The 13,296-nt window shown below is 52.7% G+C and overlaps 2 protein-coding genes across 3 annotated transcripts in view; both read left to right on the top strand.

Annotated features, from left to right (window-relative positions):
- The window catches only part of Bicra (BRD4 interacting chromatin remodeling complex associated protein), a 71,594-nt gene extending 58,396 nt beyond the window's left edge, over nt 1-13,198 (top strand). For both annotated transcript variants that reach the window (XM_042055503.1, XM_038338874.1), the window contains 8 exons: nt 4,993-5,631; nt 5,773-5,953; nt 6,183-6,292; nt 7,739-7,800; nt 8,686-8,834; nt 9,016-9,110; nt 9,300-9,402; nt 11,305-13,198. In XM_042055503.1, coding sequence (XP_041911437.1) covers nt 4,993-5,631; nt 5,773-5,953; nt 6,183-6,292; nt 7,739-7,800; nt 8,686-8,834; nt 9,016-9,110; nt 9,300-9,402; nt 11,305-11,492 — 1,527 coding nt within the window. In that variant the 3' untranslated portion in view covers nt 11,493-13,198. The remainder of the gene's footprint in view (nt 1-4,992; nt 5,632-5,772; nt 5,954-6,182; nt 6,293-7,738; nt 7,801-8,685; nt 8,835-9,015; nt 9,111-9,299; nt 9,403-11,304) is intronic.
- LOC119820490 (BRD4-interacting chromatin-remodeling complex-associated protein-like) lies at nt 11,493-13,198 on the top strand. The gene has a single exon (XM_038338876.2). It carries the CDS (start codon nt 11,588-11,590, stop codon nt 12,410-12,412), a length of 825 nt encoding a protein of 274 aa, XP_038194804.1. The 5' UTR covers nt 11,493-11,587; the 3' UTR covers nt 12,413-13,198.
- Nucleotides 13,199-13,296: the final 98 nt, after the last annotated feature.

The raw sequence follows: 13,296 nt of genomic DNA, 5'->3' as shown, positions 1-13,296 counted from the left end.
TATTGTGATGCTCTCTTAGCTGTCGTCTGTGGACTGTCAGTAGTCCAGCTTCGTCAGCAGTGCCGTGTGCACCCCTCTTCCGCCAGTCTCACTAGTGCATTCACGGTGAACTGGAGCGCCTTGGACTCGTATTTAAGTTGTATTTATTTTCATTGTCAATGAAATCAGGCAAGTTTTTATATACTTAAGGGGTATTTATACTATGAAATTGTTTACATTCTTTGCTGTTTTCAACTGATGGTTCCTGGTCGGCTTCTTGTTGATTTGTGGACACTTTTTGCATGTGAGGACACTGGGCCTTTGCTCTCATGTGAATCGTAAACACACGAGAGATTAAGGCAGGCTGCCCCTTTATTCTAGAGAGGCAGATCTTGAACTTGTTTTAAAAAAGAAAAAGAAGAGCCAGAGGAGGGGTGGGAATTGGAATAGAAATATATTATTAGCAAGAGGCTGGATAGCAAAGTCAGTGTGGATTTGGTCTCAAACAGCCATGATTTTATAGACCGCTGGCCGTGTAAACCTGAACATGTTTCTTCTGTCTAGATTGGGGACTGGGAGGACGGCTTAGGTTGAATCAGTGAGCTAGTGTGTCCTCCACACAGAGAAGGAATTTGCTCGTGCCTGCTGTAGTTAGGACCTCCAGTGGTTGTAGGTGCGTGTATCTGCATATGGGAATGTGCACTTACGGGTCAGAGACGTCGGGTTCCCAGGAGCTTAGGTTACAGACAGTTGTGACCCACCTGGTGTGGGCACTGGGAACAGAACCTGGGTCTTCTGGAAGAGCAACCGGTGCTCGTAACTACCGAGCCAGCACTCCAGCTCTGTCCTTTTATGCTTTTTAAATGCTGACCGCAACCCATGAATGTCCCTAGCAGGCAATGCATGTAGTTGACAGGCCATGGTCTGAGGGAATTGTGGAGTTTTGGGGAGGGGAGAGTCCTGGTATCTTCCATCACCACCTCTGGGCCCTCAGGTCTTGGGCAAGTTGCTTGTTTCTCTGTACCTCAGTTTCCTTGCCTCTCAAGTAAGGGTGATAATGACAGCAGTTACTTTACAGAGTGAGGACACTCATGTAAACTTATGAATGCTGTATTCTTACAACAGGCCCCACCAACACTGAGAGCCAGGCAGCTGGGTGTGGTGGCCTATACTCGCGAGCCTGCCTACCCCTTGGGACTCAGAGGCAGGAAGACCCAGAGGTTCAAGGTTATCCTGGGCTTCACAATGAGTCCCCAGGTTAGCCTGCAGGATGTGAGACTGATCAGGCATGGCTCAAGCCTCGAATCCCAGGACCTATAAGGCAGAGGCAGGCAGAGTGCTGAGTTTGAGCCATTCTGACCTACCTAGTGAGTTCCAGGCCAGCCTGGGCTACGTGAGAGTCTCATCTTAAATCAAGAAATAATGAAGGTGTCAGGCAGGGCGGCAGTCATGTAAAGGCTTGCTAAGGCTGGTGAACCTGCCTGCCAGCTCAACCATGTGGGCGTCTGAAGGGACAGGTCACAGCAAGCCATGGTTGGCTTCCACAGTGGATGAGTAGTGAGAGCCACTGTGGGTAGGAGGCGAAGCCTGTGACATATGATTACTTCTGGGGAATTCTGGTCATAGATACTAATCCTGGCTTGGAGGTGGGGTGGCCAGGGGTGTCTTAGAGACTGGTAGTAAATTTTATTTTATTTTATTTTTTTACTTTTTTTTCTTTTTTATGTGTACGGGTATTTTGCCTGCATATATGTATGTCCGCCACTTGTGTGCCTAGCGCCCACAGAGGCCAGAGGAGGGTATCAGATTCCTTGGAAATAGAGACCATTGTGAACTGCCATGTGGGTGCTGGGAATCACACCCTGGTTCTCTGGAAGTGCAGCCAGTGTTCTTATGCACTGAACCACCTTGCCAGCCACCATCAGTCTTTCTTAGTGTTTGCGCGTTTTTGTGGTGCAAGCGCTGTTTTTGTTACTTGGATATTTGAGACTAGGTTGTATGTGTTACCCCTGTCCCATACTCCTGAGATTTTAGTGCAGTATGACAGCCCTGGGAAGAATTGTCTCTTTAACCATTGTATCATTCAGTCAGATGTAATGTGCATCTGTAACCGAAGCATTCTGGAGGTTGGGGCAGGGAGGTTACTGGAAGTTTGGGACTAGTCTGGCTTATAAAGGGAGACCTGTCTCAAGAACAAGCAAAGCAAACAACCCCCCTTGTTTTGTACCTGTGCTGTGAGCAAAGCTAGCAGATTTGCTGTGCACACAGAGCTGCTGCTTGGTTCAGTTTTGTGCTCAATTTATTTTGTGTGCATATATTTATCCTGGGTTTTGAATTTAGGTCTGCAGGCTTGTGGACGGGGCGGTGTCCACTGAGCCATGTCCCCAGCACTCATAAGCCAGTTTAAACACTTGCTCAGCCATGCAGTCTTGTTCCACTTAGCTGTCCCCGTGTGGCCATTCACTGGAAAGGTGTTTAGGGTAGTGGAAACACTGGCTTTTCTTAGACACCAGTACAATAATCTGCTCTTTACAATGAGCTATACTCTGGTTTGCCTATTGTATATATGGCCACAGTGGATATCCCTGTGAGCAAGGACTGGGATTGTCTTTCTCTTAAGATTTATTTATTTTGAGCCAGGTGGTGGTGGTGGTGCACATTTTTAATCCTAGCACTCAGGAGGCAGAAGCAGGCAGATCTCTGAGTTTGAGGACAGCCTGGTCTAGAGAGTGAGTTCCAGGACATCGAGGGCTACACAGAGAAACCCTGTCTCGAGAAACCAAAGAAAAGAAATTTAAGTGAAACATTTTATTATTTGTGGAAAGATTGAGTAAACCAATCAAAAATAATCCTAAAGGGAGCTGGCAGCCATCTGTGACTCCAGTCTCAGGGGCTCCAGTGCCCTCTTCTGGCCTCTGTGGCCAGATGTACATGCAGGTAAAACATACATATTCATAAAATAAAAATTTAAAAAAACAAAACAAAACCTTAAAGGACATCAGCACAGCTCTGCCTTGCCTTGTGGGTAGATACTAAAGCTCCACCCCCAACTCCCTGCCCCTTCCAAATTTTCTGTGTTGCATGCTCTTGGAGAAGGAACAACTGAGTTAAAGGTTTGTTTTGTTTTGTTGAGGATGACCTTGAACTCCTGATCCTCTTGCCTTGGCTGCCTTCCAAGTGCTGGGATCACAGCCCTTCAGCCACTGTGCCAGGCTGATGTAGTGCTGGGGATCGAACCCAAGACTTAGTACATAGTGGACAGACGCTACCAACTGAGGCCATTCCCGACAGAATGAAGCTTTGAAATCACCAGAGCAAGCTGCCTTCTGCAGGATTGTGGGAGGGTGGTCCCTTTTACTATGTGGCAGTCCCAGATCTGTTACTCTGCCCTCTGCCAGGAGCTGGCAGTGCTGTAGGGATGGCGAGGCTGGTTGCTTGATCTAGTCTGTTTTAAGTGTATTTTACTTCTTAGTTGCCAAAAGTTAATCAGAGCTGAGCTTGGGAGGGTTGTTCAAAATGTCCCAGATTTAGGGGCCAGATGCTGGGGGTGTTGTCCCACCAGGCAGTAATGCTGAATGAGCTGTTGATTACGTCAGTGTAGAGCAGTGGTTGTTAACATCTGTGTCCCTACCCCTTTGTGGGGGGCGAACAACACAGGGGTTGCCTGAGAGCATCAAAAAACACAGATTTTAGATTACAGTTCACAGCTAGCGAAAGGACAGTTGTGAAGTAGTAATGACAGTCGTGTCGTGGTTAGGGTCATCACAACACGAGGAGCTGTATCGAAGGGTCTCAGCACTGGGAAAGCTGGGGACTACTACTACTGGTGCAGTGAGAGGAGCCCCCAGGTTCTCTGGTCTCAGGTCTGTGTGTGTGCCCACGTGCATGCCACAGATGATGTACGGAGGGCAGAGGTGGTTGTGGGAGATGGTTGTCTCCTACCATGTGGACTCTGGGCATCAGACTCAGGTCCTCAGACTTGGCAGCAGGTCTTGACCTGCTGAGTCATCTTGCCAGCCCAGTGTCTCAGGAGGTAAAGGCTTTGAGAAGGGTGGCAGCCGCACAGGGACCTCCACTCAAGCCCTGCCTCTTGTTGGTGGCAGACTCCCTCTGCAGCTGCCAGTTCTACCCACTTACCCTTGTCGTGAAGCATCTCATTAGCCAGTACTGGTGGCCAGCTCATTGCTCTAGGTCAGTGTCAAGGTGCTGGCCACGTTTTGGGTACACAGCTGGCACTCACTGGTTGCACAGTGCCTACTATGGTCATGACTTGAGGATAGTCTTGAGGGGCAAAACTGGCCAAGACTCGCTTAGGTGGGAGGACAGTCAGTGCACACTGGTGCAGGATGCAGGCTGGATGGTGTGGGTGACTTGGCACTGTCTAGAACTGCCACACATATACAAAAGTGGACATGGGTCATGGGCACACTGAGAGACAGGCAGCAGAACCCAGGACCCAAGCATAGTGCCCAGAACACACCACCCACACACCCATTTCCCATGGTTGGCCACTTCCTATTGTCCTCTTGTCCTTGCTGCTGGGTCATGAAGCCTCCCACACTGGCCGGCAGCCACATACCCCGAGTGTCTGTGTAATGTCATGCGGGCAGCTCCCTGTGCTGTGCTTCTCCTGCCTCCTGCTCAGCAGCTTGTGGTGCTCCTCCCAGTGTTCCCTGCCGCTGCTTCCTCTGCTGTTGCCCACCTGTGCACCCTGCAGGGCTTGCCTTGGTCTGCTGGGTGGGGGGTGCACAGGGGAGATCAGAGGGTTGAGTGGGGTGGGGGCATGTGGCGACAGAGGGGTGGGTAGGAGAGGATGCACGGGTGGCCGGGTGAAGCAAGGTGCTGAGAAAGACAAGCGGTGGCAGTAGGGTCCTGCCTCTAGCAGGACTGGAGTAGGCGGAGAATGGAGCCTTTGAGTGGGATGGTTGAGGGCTGGGTGAAGGGTGTCTTGGGAGAGTGGAAGCCAAGGCTGATCTGAGCCTGTCTTTGCCTCTGTCTCCCTTTTTTGCACAGATCCCTGCAGCTGCTCCACTAAAAGCCCCTGGCCCTGCCTCCTCCCCATCACTACCTCACCAGGCTCCCCTGGGAGACAGTCCCCACATGCCCTCCCCACACCCTGCCAGGCCCCCTTCCCGCCCACCCTCGAGACCCCACTCACGCCCTCCTTCCCAGCCACAGAGCCTGATTTGCCAACCCTTGGAACCCTCCTTGCCCCCCTGTCCTCCTCCCCAGGGTTCCTCAAATCTATCTAGTATCTTTGTCATCCAGAATCAATTGGGTGCCCCACCACCAGCGGGCACCCCAGGCCCCACGGCCCCAGGCCCATCCCAGCCCCCTCTGCGACCCCCATCCCAGCCCCCTGAGGGTCCACTGCCCTCAACCCCCCACCTCCCTACTGCCTCTACCCCCTCCACTGTGGCCTCCTCCTCTGAGCCTTCTTCTACCAGGTTGCCAGTCCCCACACCCCCTGACTTCCAGCCCCAGTTCCCACCGGGTCAGGGACCCCATAAGTCCCCCACTCCGCCACCAGTCCTCCACATGGTCCCTGAGCCCACAGTACCCCCTCCACCACCACCTCGGGCCTTCCAGATGGTAACTGCCCCCTTTCCTGCGTTACCCCAGCAAAAAGCACTTCTGGAAAGATTTCACCAGGTAACCATCAGTAGGGACACCTAACTTCCCCAACTTCCCAAACTGGCCCCCTGCCCTGCCCTGCCTACAATGTGTTCATGTGCATCTGGCTACCCTATTGCCATCCCATGCCCCACTCCTCAGCCACCTGTCCTTCCTCAGGTGCCATCTGGGATTATCCTCCAGAATAAGGCTGGAGGCACTCCTGCCACCCCACAGACATCTACCACCCTGGGGCCCCTCTCCAGTCCTACTGCCTCTGTGCTAGTCAGTGGACAGGCACCACCTGGGACTCCTGCCGCCTCCAGCCATGCCCCTGCCTCCACATCTATGGCCACCACAGGTAGGGAGAGGAGCCTGCCTAGGCAAAGGGATCAGGTAGAACTGCTGTGTACCAGAGCCCAGGGTGTCACCCTACCCTCCTGGCACCAACAGGTCGAGGAAGGAGGGCAGACTGCCCAGGTGTTGGGAATGAGGCATTGGTGGGAGGGCTGTGAGATGGGAAGGATGCTCACATGGAGGAAGGGCCTTCATGCTGGTAACCCCTGGGTCCTCTCTCTTGCTCCCCCCAGGTCTCCCTCCTTTACTTCCTGCCGAAAACAAAGCTTTTGCCAGCAACCTTCCAACCCTGAGTGTGGCCAAAGCTGCTGTGTCTGGGCCAGGGAAGCCCCCAGCACTGCAGGTAAGGAGCCTCAGAGCAACTAGGGATCAAAGAGTAAGCTAGCAAGAGATGTCCGGACATAGGACATGGGGCAAGGGCTGATTAGGTGGTGAGAAAAGCTAGCTAGGGGCAGGAGTGTGTGGACTTCTGTAGGATCAGAGGTGAAGCACCAATACAGCAGTTTAGATGTGGGCACTTCAGTGGTAGAGCCCCTGCCTAGAATGCCCCCAGTGAGGGGCTGGGAGTGTGGCTTGGGGATGGAGCACTGACTTGCACAACAAACCTCTGGATTTTGGTAAAGAAGTTTGGACAGACCAATTATCTCAAACTAAGTATATGGAAACTAGATTCACTAGAAGGAAAGAGGAGATGGAGATGAGGGAGGATATTATTAATCACGATGAAATTAAAAGGTCAACATAGGAGACCTCCCTGAGCTGGTGCAGAGGGGATACGGGGGGGGGGGGAGGCACCAAGGGCTTGGACCTATTTGCTAATACTCTTTTCCCATAACCTAGGCCACATCTCCCAAGCAGGTTTCCTCCCTTCTTCCCTCTCTGTTTTAGTTGAGGCAGAAACTTACTTTGTAGTCCTGAGTGGTCTGAAATTCAATATGTAAATCAGGCTGGCCTTGAACTCATGGACACCTTCCTACCCCCCTCCTTGGTTTTGAAATGGGGTCTCTATCCAAGACTGGCCATAAACTCAAAAACATCCACCTCCTTGGTTTTTGAGATGGGTATCTGTTTGGTCTCTGTTGCTATGATAATAAGACAGTAAGTAACCAGCCAGGTGGTAGTAGTGTACACCTTTAATTCCAGCACTCAGGAGACACAGGCAGGTGGATCTCTGTGAGTTCAAGGCAAGCCTGGTCTACAGAGTGAGTTTCAGGACAGCCAGAGCTACACAGAGAAACCCTGTCTCCAAAAATCAAAAACCCAAACAAAAGATTGTAATCAAAAGCAGCTTAGGAGAGGGACGGGTTTATTTGACTTATTCTTCCAGATCACAGCCCATCATTGAGGGAAGCCAGGGCAGGAACTGAAGCACAGACCGTGGAGGAATGGTCCTTACTTCATCGTTCGTTCATGGGTTTATTTTCTTGCTAGGCTAGCTTTCTTACGAAGCTTGGGGTCACCTGCCTAGGAAATGTTGCCACCCACAGAAGGCTGGGCCCTCTTGTATCAGTTAATCAAGATAATTCCTCAAAGAGCAGACGTCAGTTGAGGCTTCTCTTGGGTGACTCTAGGCTGTGTCAAGTTGACAGCTAAGGCTAACCAGGACACAGGCATATGACAGCATACCTGGCTTTCCCCACCAGGTTTCTCTTGGGTGGGCAAGGATGCTATAGCTGGTGCCAGCTTCCTTTACCATCTATGTCCGTGGCTAGATGGGGGACATAGACTGAGGAGACCGAGAAGGCTTCCCCTTAGCAGCACCTGTCACTCACCTGTCTTCCTTCCACAGTATGACAGCAAGTTGTGTAGCCTGAAGAAACAGCCCCTACTACAACCCAGCAAAGAAGCCTGGTGAGTGACAGCCACCTGCCCCGACCTCTCTACAAAGTCCCAGCTCCAACTCTCCCAAGTTGTGTGCATTCCCTCTTGACCTCAGTTTCCCTTCTGCTAAGGGAACAGTGGCGGGCTGCTTACTTCTTGAGGCTGCAATGCACTAGGCCCTGGGTTCCGTCTACAGTTTGATGTCAGCGCTGTTGCTGTTTCTGTAGCCTGTCAGATGTGGTGAAGAGCCGGGGGTGTCGGATGGGCCCGTGGGTTAGGTGCACATAAGTTTGAGGGTCGGGGAAGATGGGGAACAATGTTTTGAGTGAGTAAACTGAAGAGGAGGCCGCCTGTTGGTGAGAGCAGGCAGGCTGTTTGAGAACTCAGAGAGGAGAGCAGATCTGCCCCATGGTGTAGAGGGCTGCTTGCTCTTCAAGGCTTGTCTGGTGGGGCACGTGGTCATGTGATGGGGAACCCAACCCGTTGTAGTAGGGATTCTGTAGAAAACCCGCAAATGAGAAATAAAGCAGGTACTTAAAATCTAACACCCTCCTAGGCAGCCCCACCCCTACATACTTTCTTAGGCCAGAGGCAGTGGAGCGGTCCTGCCCCCTGGTGGCAAGAGACAGAGCAGCATGGATCTGAAGGTTCCCACCTAACTCTCAACCCCTCCCTTTCTCCTTTGGATCCTCTAAGCAAGAGTGATGTCCCCTCACTTTACCAGGCTCTTCTTTCCTCTTCTGTCACCTGTTAACTTTGGTCCACGGCTAGGGAAGCCATGAGACAAGTGGGCGCAGGGAGCCAGGTTGGCGCCACCCTCCTTTGCAGTCTGAATTTATCGTGGGGCTGAGGTTCAGGATCAGTTTCTCTGGCCCTCACCCCAGCTCTGTGTATGTGGTCTAACCCCACCCCCAGCTTCCTGGAGCATCTGCACAAACATCAGGGTTCCGTCCTGCACCCCGATTACAAGACAGCCTTCCCCTCCTTTGAGGATGCCCTCCATCGCCTCCTGCCCTACCACGTCTACCAGGGTGCCCTTCCCTCCCCCAACGACTACCACAAAGGTGAGGCCTCCCCACTGCTCTCCCCATGTCCCCAAGTGCCCCCAGCTCAGCCACCAGCCCTCGGTGTTCAGGCCACAGAGCATGAAGTAGGGTGAGCATTGTGTGCTCGGCCACAGACGCCTTGTGCCGTCCACTCATCCCCCGACCCATCTTCTGACCTGTGTGGCTTTTCTTCCTTCAGTGGATGAAGAATTTGAGACTGTCTCCACGCAGCTCCTCAAACGCACCCAGGCCATGCTCAATAAATACCGGCTTTTGCTTTTGGAAGAGTCTCGGGTAGGATTTTCAAGCTGTTGGGGTCCCTTCCCCGCTGTGAACTGTCCTTCCCTTGCTCTGGACAGGAAGGGGGAGTTTCTCCTTAGCTGGGAGGGAGGTAGATGGTCTGAGCCTGACCAGTTACATCCTGCCAGGGCTTTCTCTTCCCCAACTTGCTTTTCCTGTGTCCTTTATATCACCCTGCCACAGAGAGTCAGTCCTTCCGCAGAAATGGTTATGATCGACCGAATGTTCATTCAAGAGGAGAAGACCACCCTTGCCTTGGATAAGCAGCTCGCCAAGGAGAAGCCTGGTAAGAGGGGAGGGGTGGGGAGGGCATCCCGCCATCTGTCATGCACCTTGATGCTGGGATTCCCAGCAAACAACCTGACGTGCATGGGGTGCATGGGGTGCATGGGGAAGACAGAGGCAGAAGGATCTCTAGGTTTATGTACAGCCTAGTCTAAAAACAAAACCAAGGATTGTGTTGAGTGGCCTTACCTTTCTTAGCCACCAGGGGGCACACGAGCCCCTCCTGCTTCCCTTGCTATAGCTCCACCCTGTGAGTTTCCACCCTAGAAGGGGGGAGGGGCTTTTCTGCCAGCCTAGGCTGATGCAGAAGCAGGAGAGAAGAGCCACGGCTGAGGCACACAAGCAAGGTTCCTGCCACACCCACTCTGCCCATTCTTTACTTGCACCCCCCTAAGAATGAGGCTTTCCTCTTCCTTTTTGTGCTTTAAGCATCCTATAAGCTTTATCCTTTAAGGAAAGTATATGTCCACACCCCAGCCCCTTGCTTTTCCAAAATTCTTCTTCAGCCTTGTCCCACGTTCAAGTACCATTATTCTCTTGAAAAAATCCGCCATTCTGCTTCCCCCTGTCCCAGCCCTAGGCCTTTCTGTGTACTCACAGGAGTCAGGACACTAGTGTGTAATCTTTCTGAACCCTTTGAGGTCTGTTCTGGAGCTTTCTGCCTTTGGGAAAGACATGTGTCTCCTGAGTATCCCTAGTGAGTCTGGGAAGGACCCTGTGATCCCCACATAAGAATTTCTGTAGCCGGTTGTGGTGGCGCACGCCGGTAGGATTTGCTGAAGGAGGCAGAGGCAGGAGGATCACGAGTTCGAGGCCAGCCTGGGCTACACATTTGGGGGCTGGAGAGATGGCTCAGAGGTTAAGAGCATTGCCTGCTCTTCCAAAGGTCCTGAGTTCAATTCCCAGTAACCACATGGTGGCTCACAACCATCTGTAATGGGGTCTGGTGCCCTCTTCTGGCCTGCAGGCATACATGGAAGGAATGCTGTATACATAATAAATAAATAAATAAATATTAAAAAAAAAAGAATTTCTGTAACAAGTCTGATGGACGACATGGGATAAATCAGAGCTATAAGCAAGTAGCCAGGGGCCATGGGCGTGCTGTGTGGGGAGCACATACGCCTAGCCCATAAGAAGACAAGGAAATCACCCTGGAGCACTTGTTTGTCTGTGAGGTTAGCACCTCCAAAGTGGGAGCATGCTAGGCTAGGACTGAACTGCTGAGCCACGCCCCAACTCCTCACTGTGGGATTCTAGGCAGGAGCGCTACCCCTGAACCACTCCCCAATCCTGTTTTGTTTTTAGCTTCAATTTTTAGAGATAGGGTCTCACTGAGCACCCAGACTTGCCCGGGCTGGCCTTTGTACTTAGATCCACCTGCCTCAGGCTCCTGAGTAGCCGGAATGACAGACGTAGGCCACTGCACCTTATCTGGAGCTGCACTTGTTTAAATTCTTACTGTTTGTCTTACATATGTGACCCTGGGAGGGCAGTGAAGTTTTAGGCAGGGCTTGGGAGTCATCGATATAGGAAACCTGCAATGTGGGGTGACCCAAGGATCTGCTCTAGACCAGTAGTTCTCAGCCTTCCTAATGCTGCCACCCTTTAATACACTTCCTCTTGTGGTGGTGGACCCCAAGTATAAAATTATTTTCATTCCTATTTCATAACTGTAATTTTGCTACTGTTATGTGTCATATGTAAATATCTGATATGCAGGATATCTGCTGTGCAACCCCTGTGAAAGGGTTGTCTGACTCCTAAAGAGGTCGCAACCTACACGTTGAGAACCGCTAGTCTAGACTCGTCCTGGACCTGAAGATAAGATATTCAATATACAAGTACCTCTCTCAGTTTAGCTACTAACCCTGAGGGTTTTTCTCCTGTCCCAACTCTACAGACGAGTACGTGTCTTCCTCCCCGCTCCCTCGGCTTTCCCTGTCCCAGTGTCTTCCGAGGGGTCAACCGGCTCCCCAGCCATGGCCATCATCCTCATCTTCCACATCCGAACCTCTGCCCAGCCCCTCCTCACCTGCCCACCAGCTAGTTGATGCCGACACGGCGGGGCTGGCGGCTCCCCTTCGGTGACCTGGGCCCGAACATCATCTTCCTTGTCATCAACATCCTCATCCTCATCCTCATCCTCTGCCACCTCATCCTTGGACGCAGATGAGGATGGCCCCATGCCCTCTCGCAACCGGCCACCCATCAAGACCTATGAGGCCCGCAGCCGCATCGGCCTCAAGCTCAAGATCAAGCAGGAGGCGGGGCTCAGCAAAGTGGTGCACAACACTGCACTGGACCCTGTGCACCAGCCCTTGCCTGTACCTGCACCTGCGAAAGGGGCAGAGCCTCCGCCACGCTCAGCTCCACCCTCACTCCCTCCTGCCACGCAGGCACAGATGAATGGCACTTTGGACCATCCCCCGCCCGCAGCACGCAAACCCACAGTGCCTGCGCCCTGCCCACGTCTACCATTGCGCAAGACCTACCGTGAAAATGTGGGTGACCCAGGTGCTGCCGAGGGTGCACAGGGACGGCCGCGGGGTGCAAGCAGCCCGACCTCACTACCTGCCAAGGTGGATGAGGCCACCAGTGGGCTGATCCGCGAGCTGGCTGCAGTGGAGGACGAACTGTATCAGCGTGTTCTGAAGGGCGGCCACCACCCCCAAGAAACCCCAGCCTCCACACCAGCCAGGGCCCCACCGAACCCAGCTGGGGAAGCACCTGCACTGCCCCCGGCCAAAACGACGCAAGTCCCGAGTCCCCTGATGTGGGACCAGGCCAGCTCTCTAGTGACAGCCCGCAGGACGATACGCTCACTGAGCATTTGCAGAGCGCCATCGACAGCATCCTTAACCTGCAACAGGCCCCTGGCCGGACACCCGCAGCTCCCTACCCCCATACAGGGCCCATGCCTGGCAACCCCACATCCCCAGCACCTCTGCACAGGCCAGACGCCTTTCCACCATCCAGTCACAACGGTGGCCTCGGTGCCAGGACGTTGAACAGATAACACTGGGCTGCTCCTGCGGCCCCTGTCAGGTGCTCCCAATCCCACCTCCAGGGGAACAGCCTGGCAGCCGACCTCCACCTCTAAGGGGACACTAAACCAGTCCCCAACAATTCTTGCCTAAGTTATTTGAGTCACAAAGGCCTCCCCACCCTCCTGCTTTCACATTGGCAAGAGAGTTGGGATGGGGCGTGGGCTTTCTAGGGGAGGGGGGTTCTGTTGCAATGTACAATGTCCTCCTGGCACAGGACAGGCCAGGGGATAAGAGTGAGTGTTTCCCAGGACTGGGCTACTGGGTTGATGCACTGGTAACATCTGAATACCAGGCCTTATCTGATTGGCTACACGGATCACTGTCCAGGGCGCTCAGAGCTGTGAGAGACCTTCAGACAGGCTCAGCTCACTTCCCGTTCCCTGCAGAGCCTGGAAAATTAGGAAGCAAGGACTCAAGCCAGTGTCCCAAAGTACCTGCGTCCCATCCATACGTGCACACGCCAGAGTCCTCCTGTGTGTGTACATGCACGAGAGAGTAAGAGAGATTCCCACCACCCCCATCCCTCCCGAGGAACAAGACACGGGGTCTTCCTCCTCCCAAGCCGTCTTCCCTATATTCTTCTTGCCTCCAGTCCACCATGCCACGTTTTGAAATCTTGGAGACAAAACTAGTACTGTAAGATAAAGATTTTTTTTGTACTGTATTTATTGTGTATAACGATTTTTTTAAGGGAAAATTCTGTACATCTAGAACTCTTGTAAATTAAAAGCTGATCCTTTTTTTTTTAAGACTGTACTCAGGCCCCCTCCGGCCCTTGTTGGTTTTGGGTGTTTTATTTTGGGATTGGTGTTGGTGGGTTGGGACCAAGCCGATAGAGAGGAATT

The sequence above is a fragment of the Arvicola amphibius genome, chromosome 8, assembly GCF_903992535.2.
Source record: "Arvicola amphibius chromosome 8, mArvAmp1.2, whole genome shotgun sequence".
Taxonomy (NCBI): domain Eukaryota; kingdom Metazoa; phylum Chordata; class Mammalia; order Rodentia; family Cricetidae; genus Arvicola; species Arvicola amphibius.
This window is presented reverse-complemented; position numbering and strand designations above follow the sequence as displayed.

Bases quoted from the DNA above. Each gene is read 5' to 3' on its own strand.
- LOC119820490 (XM_038338876.2), top strand. From the start codon at position 11,588: ATGCCCTCTCGCAACCGGCCACCCATCAAGACCTATGAGGCCCGCAGC.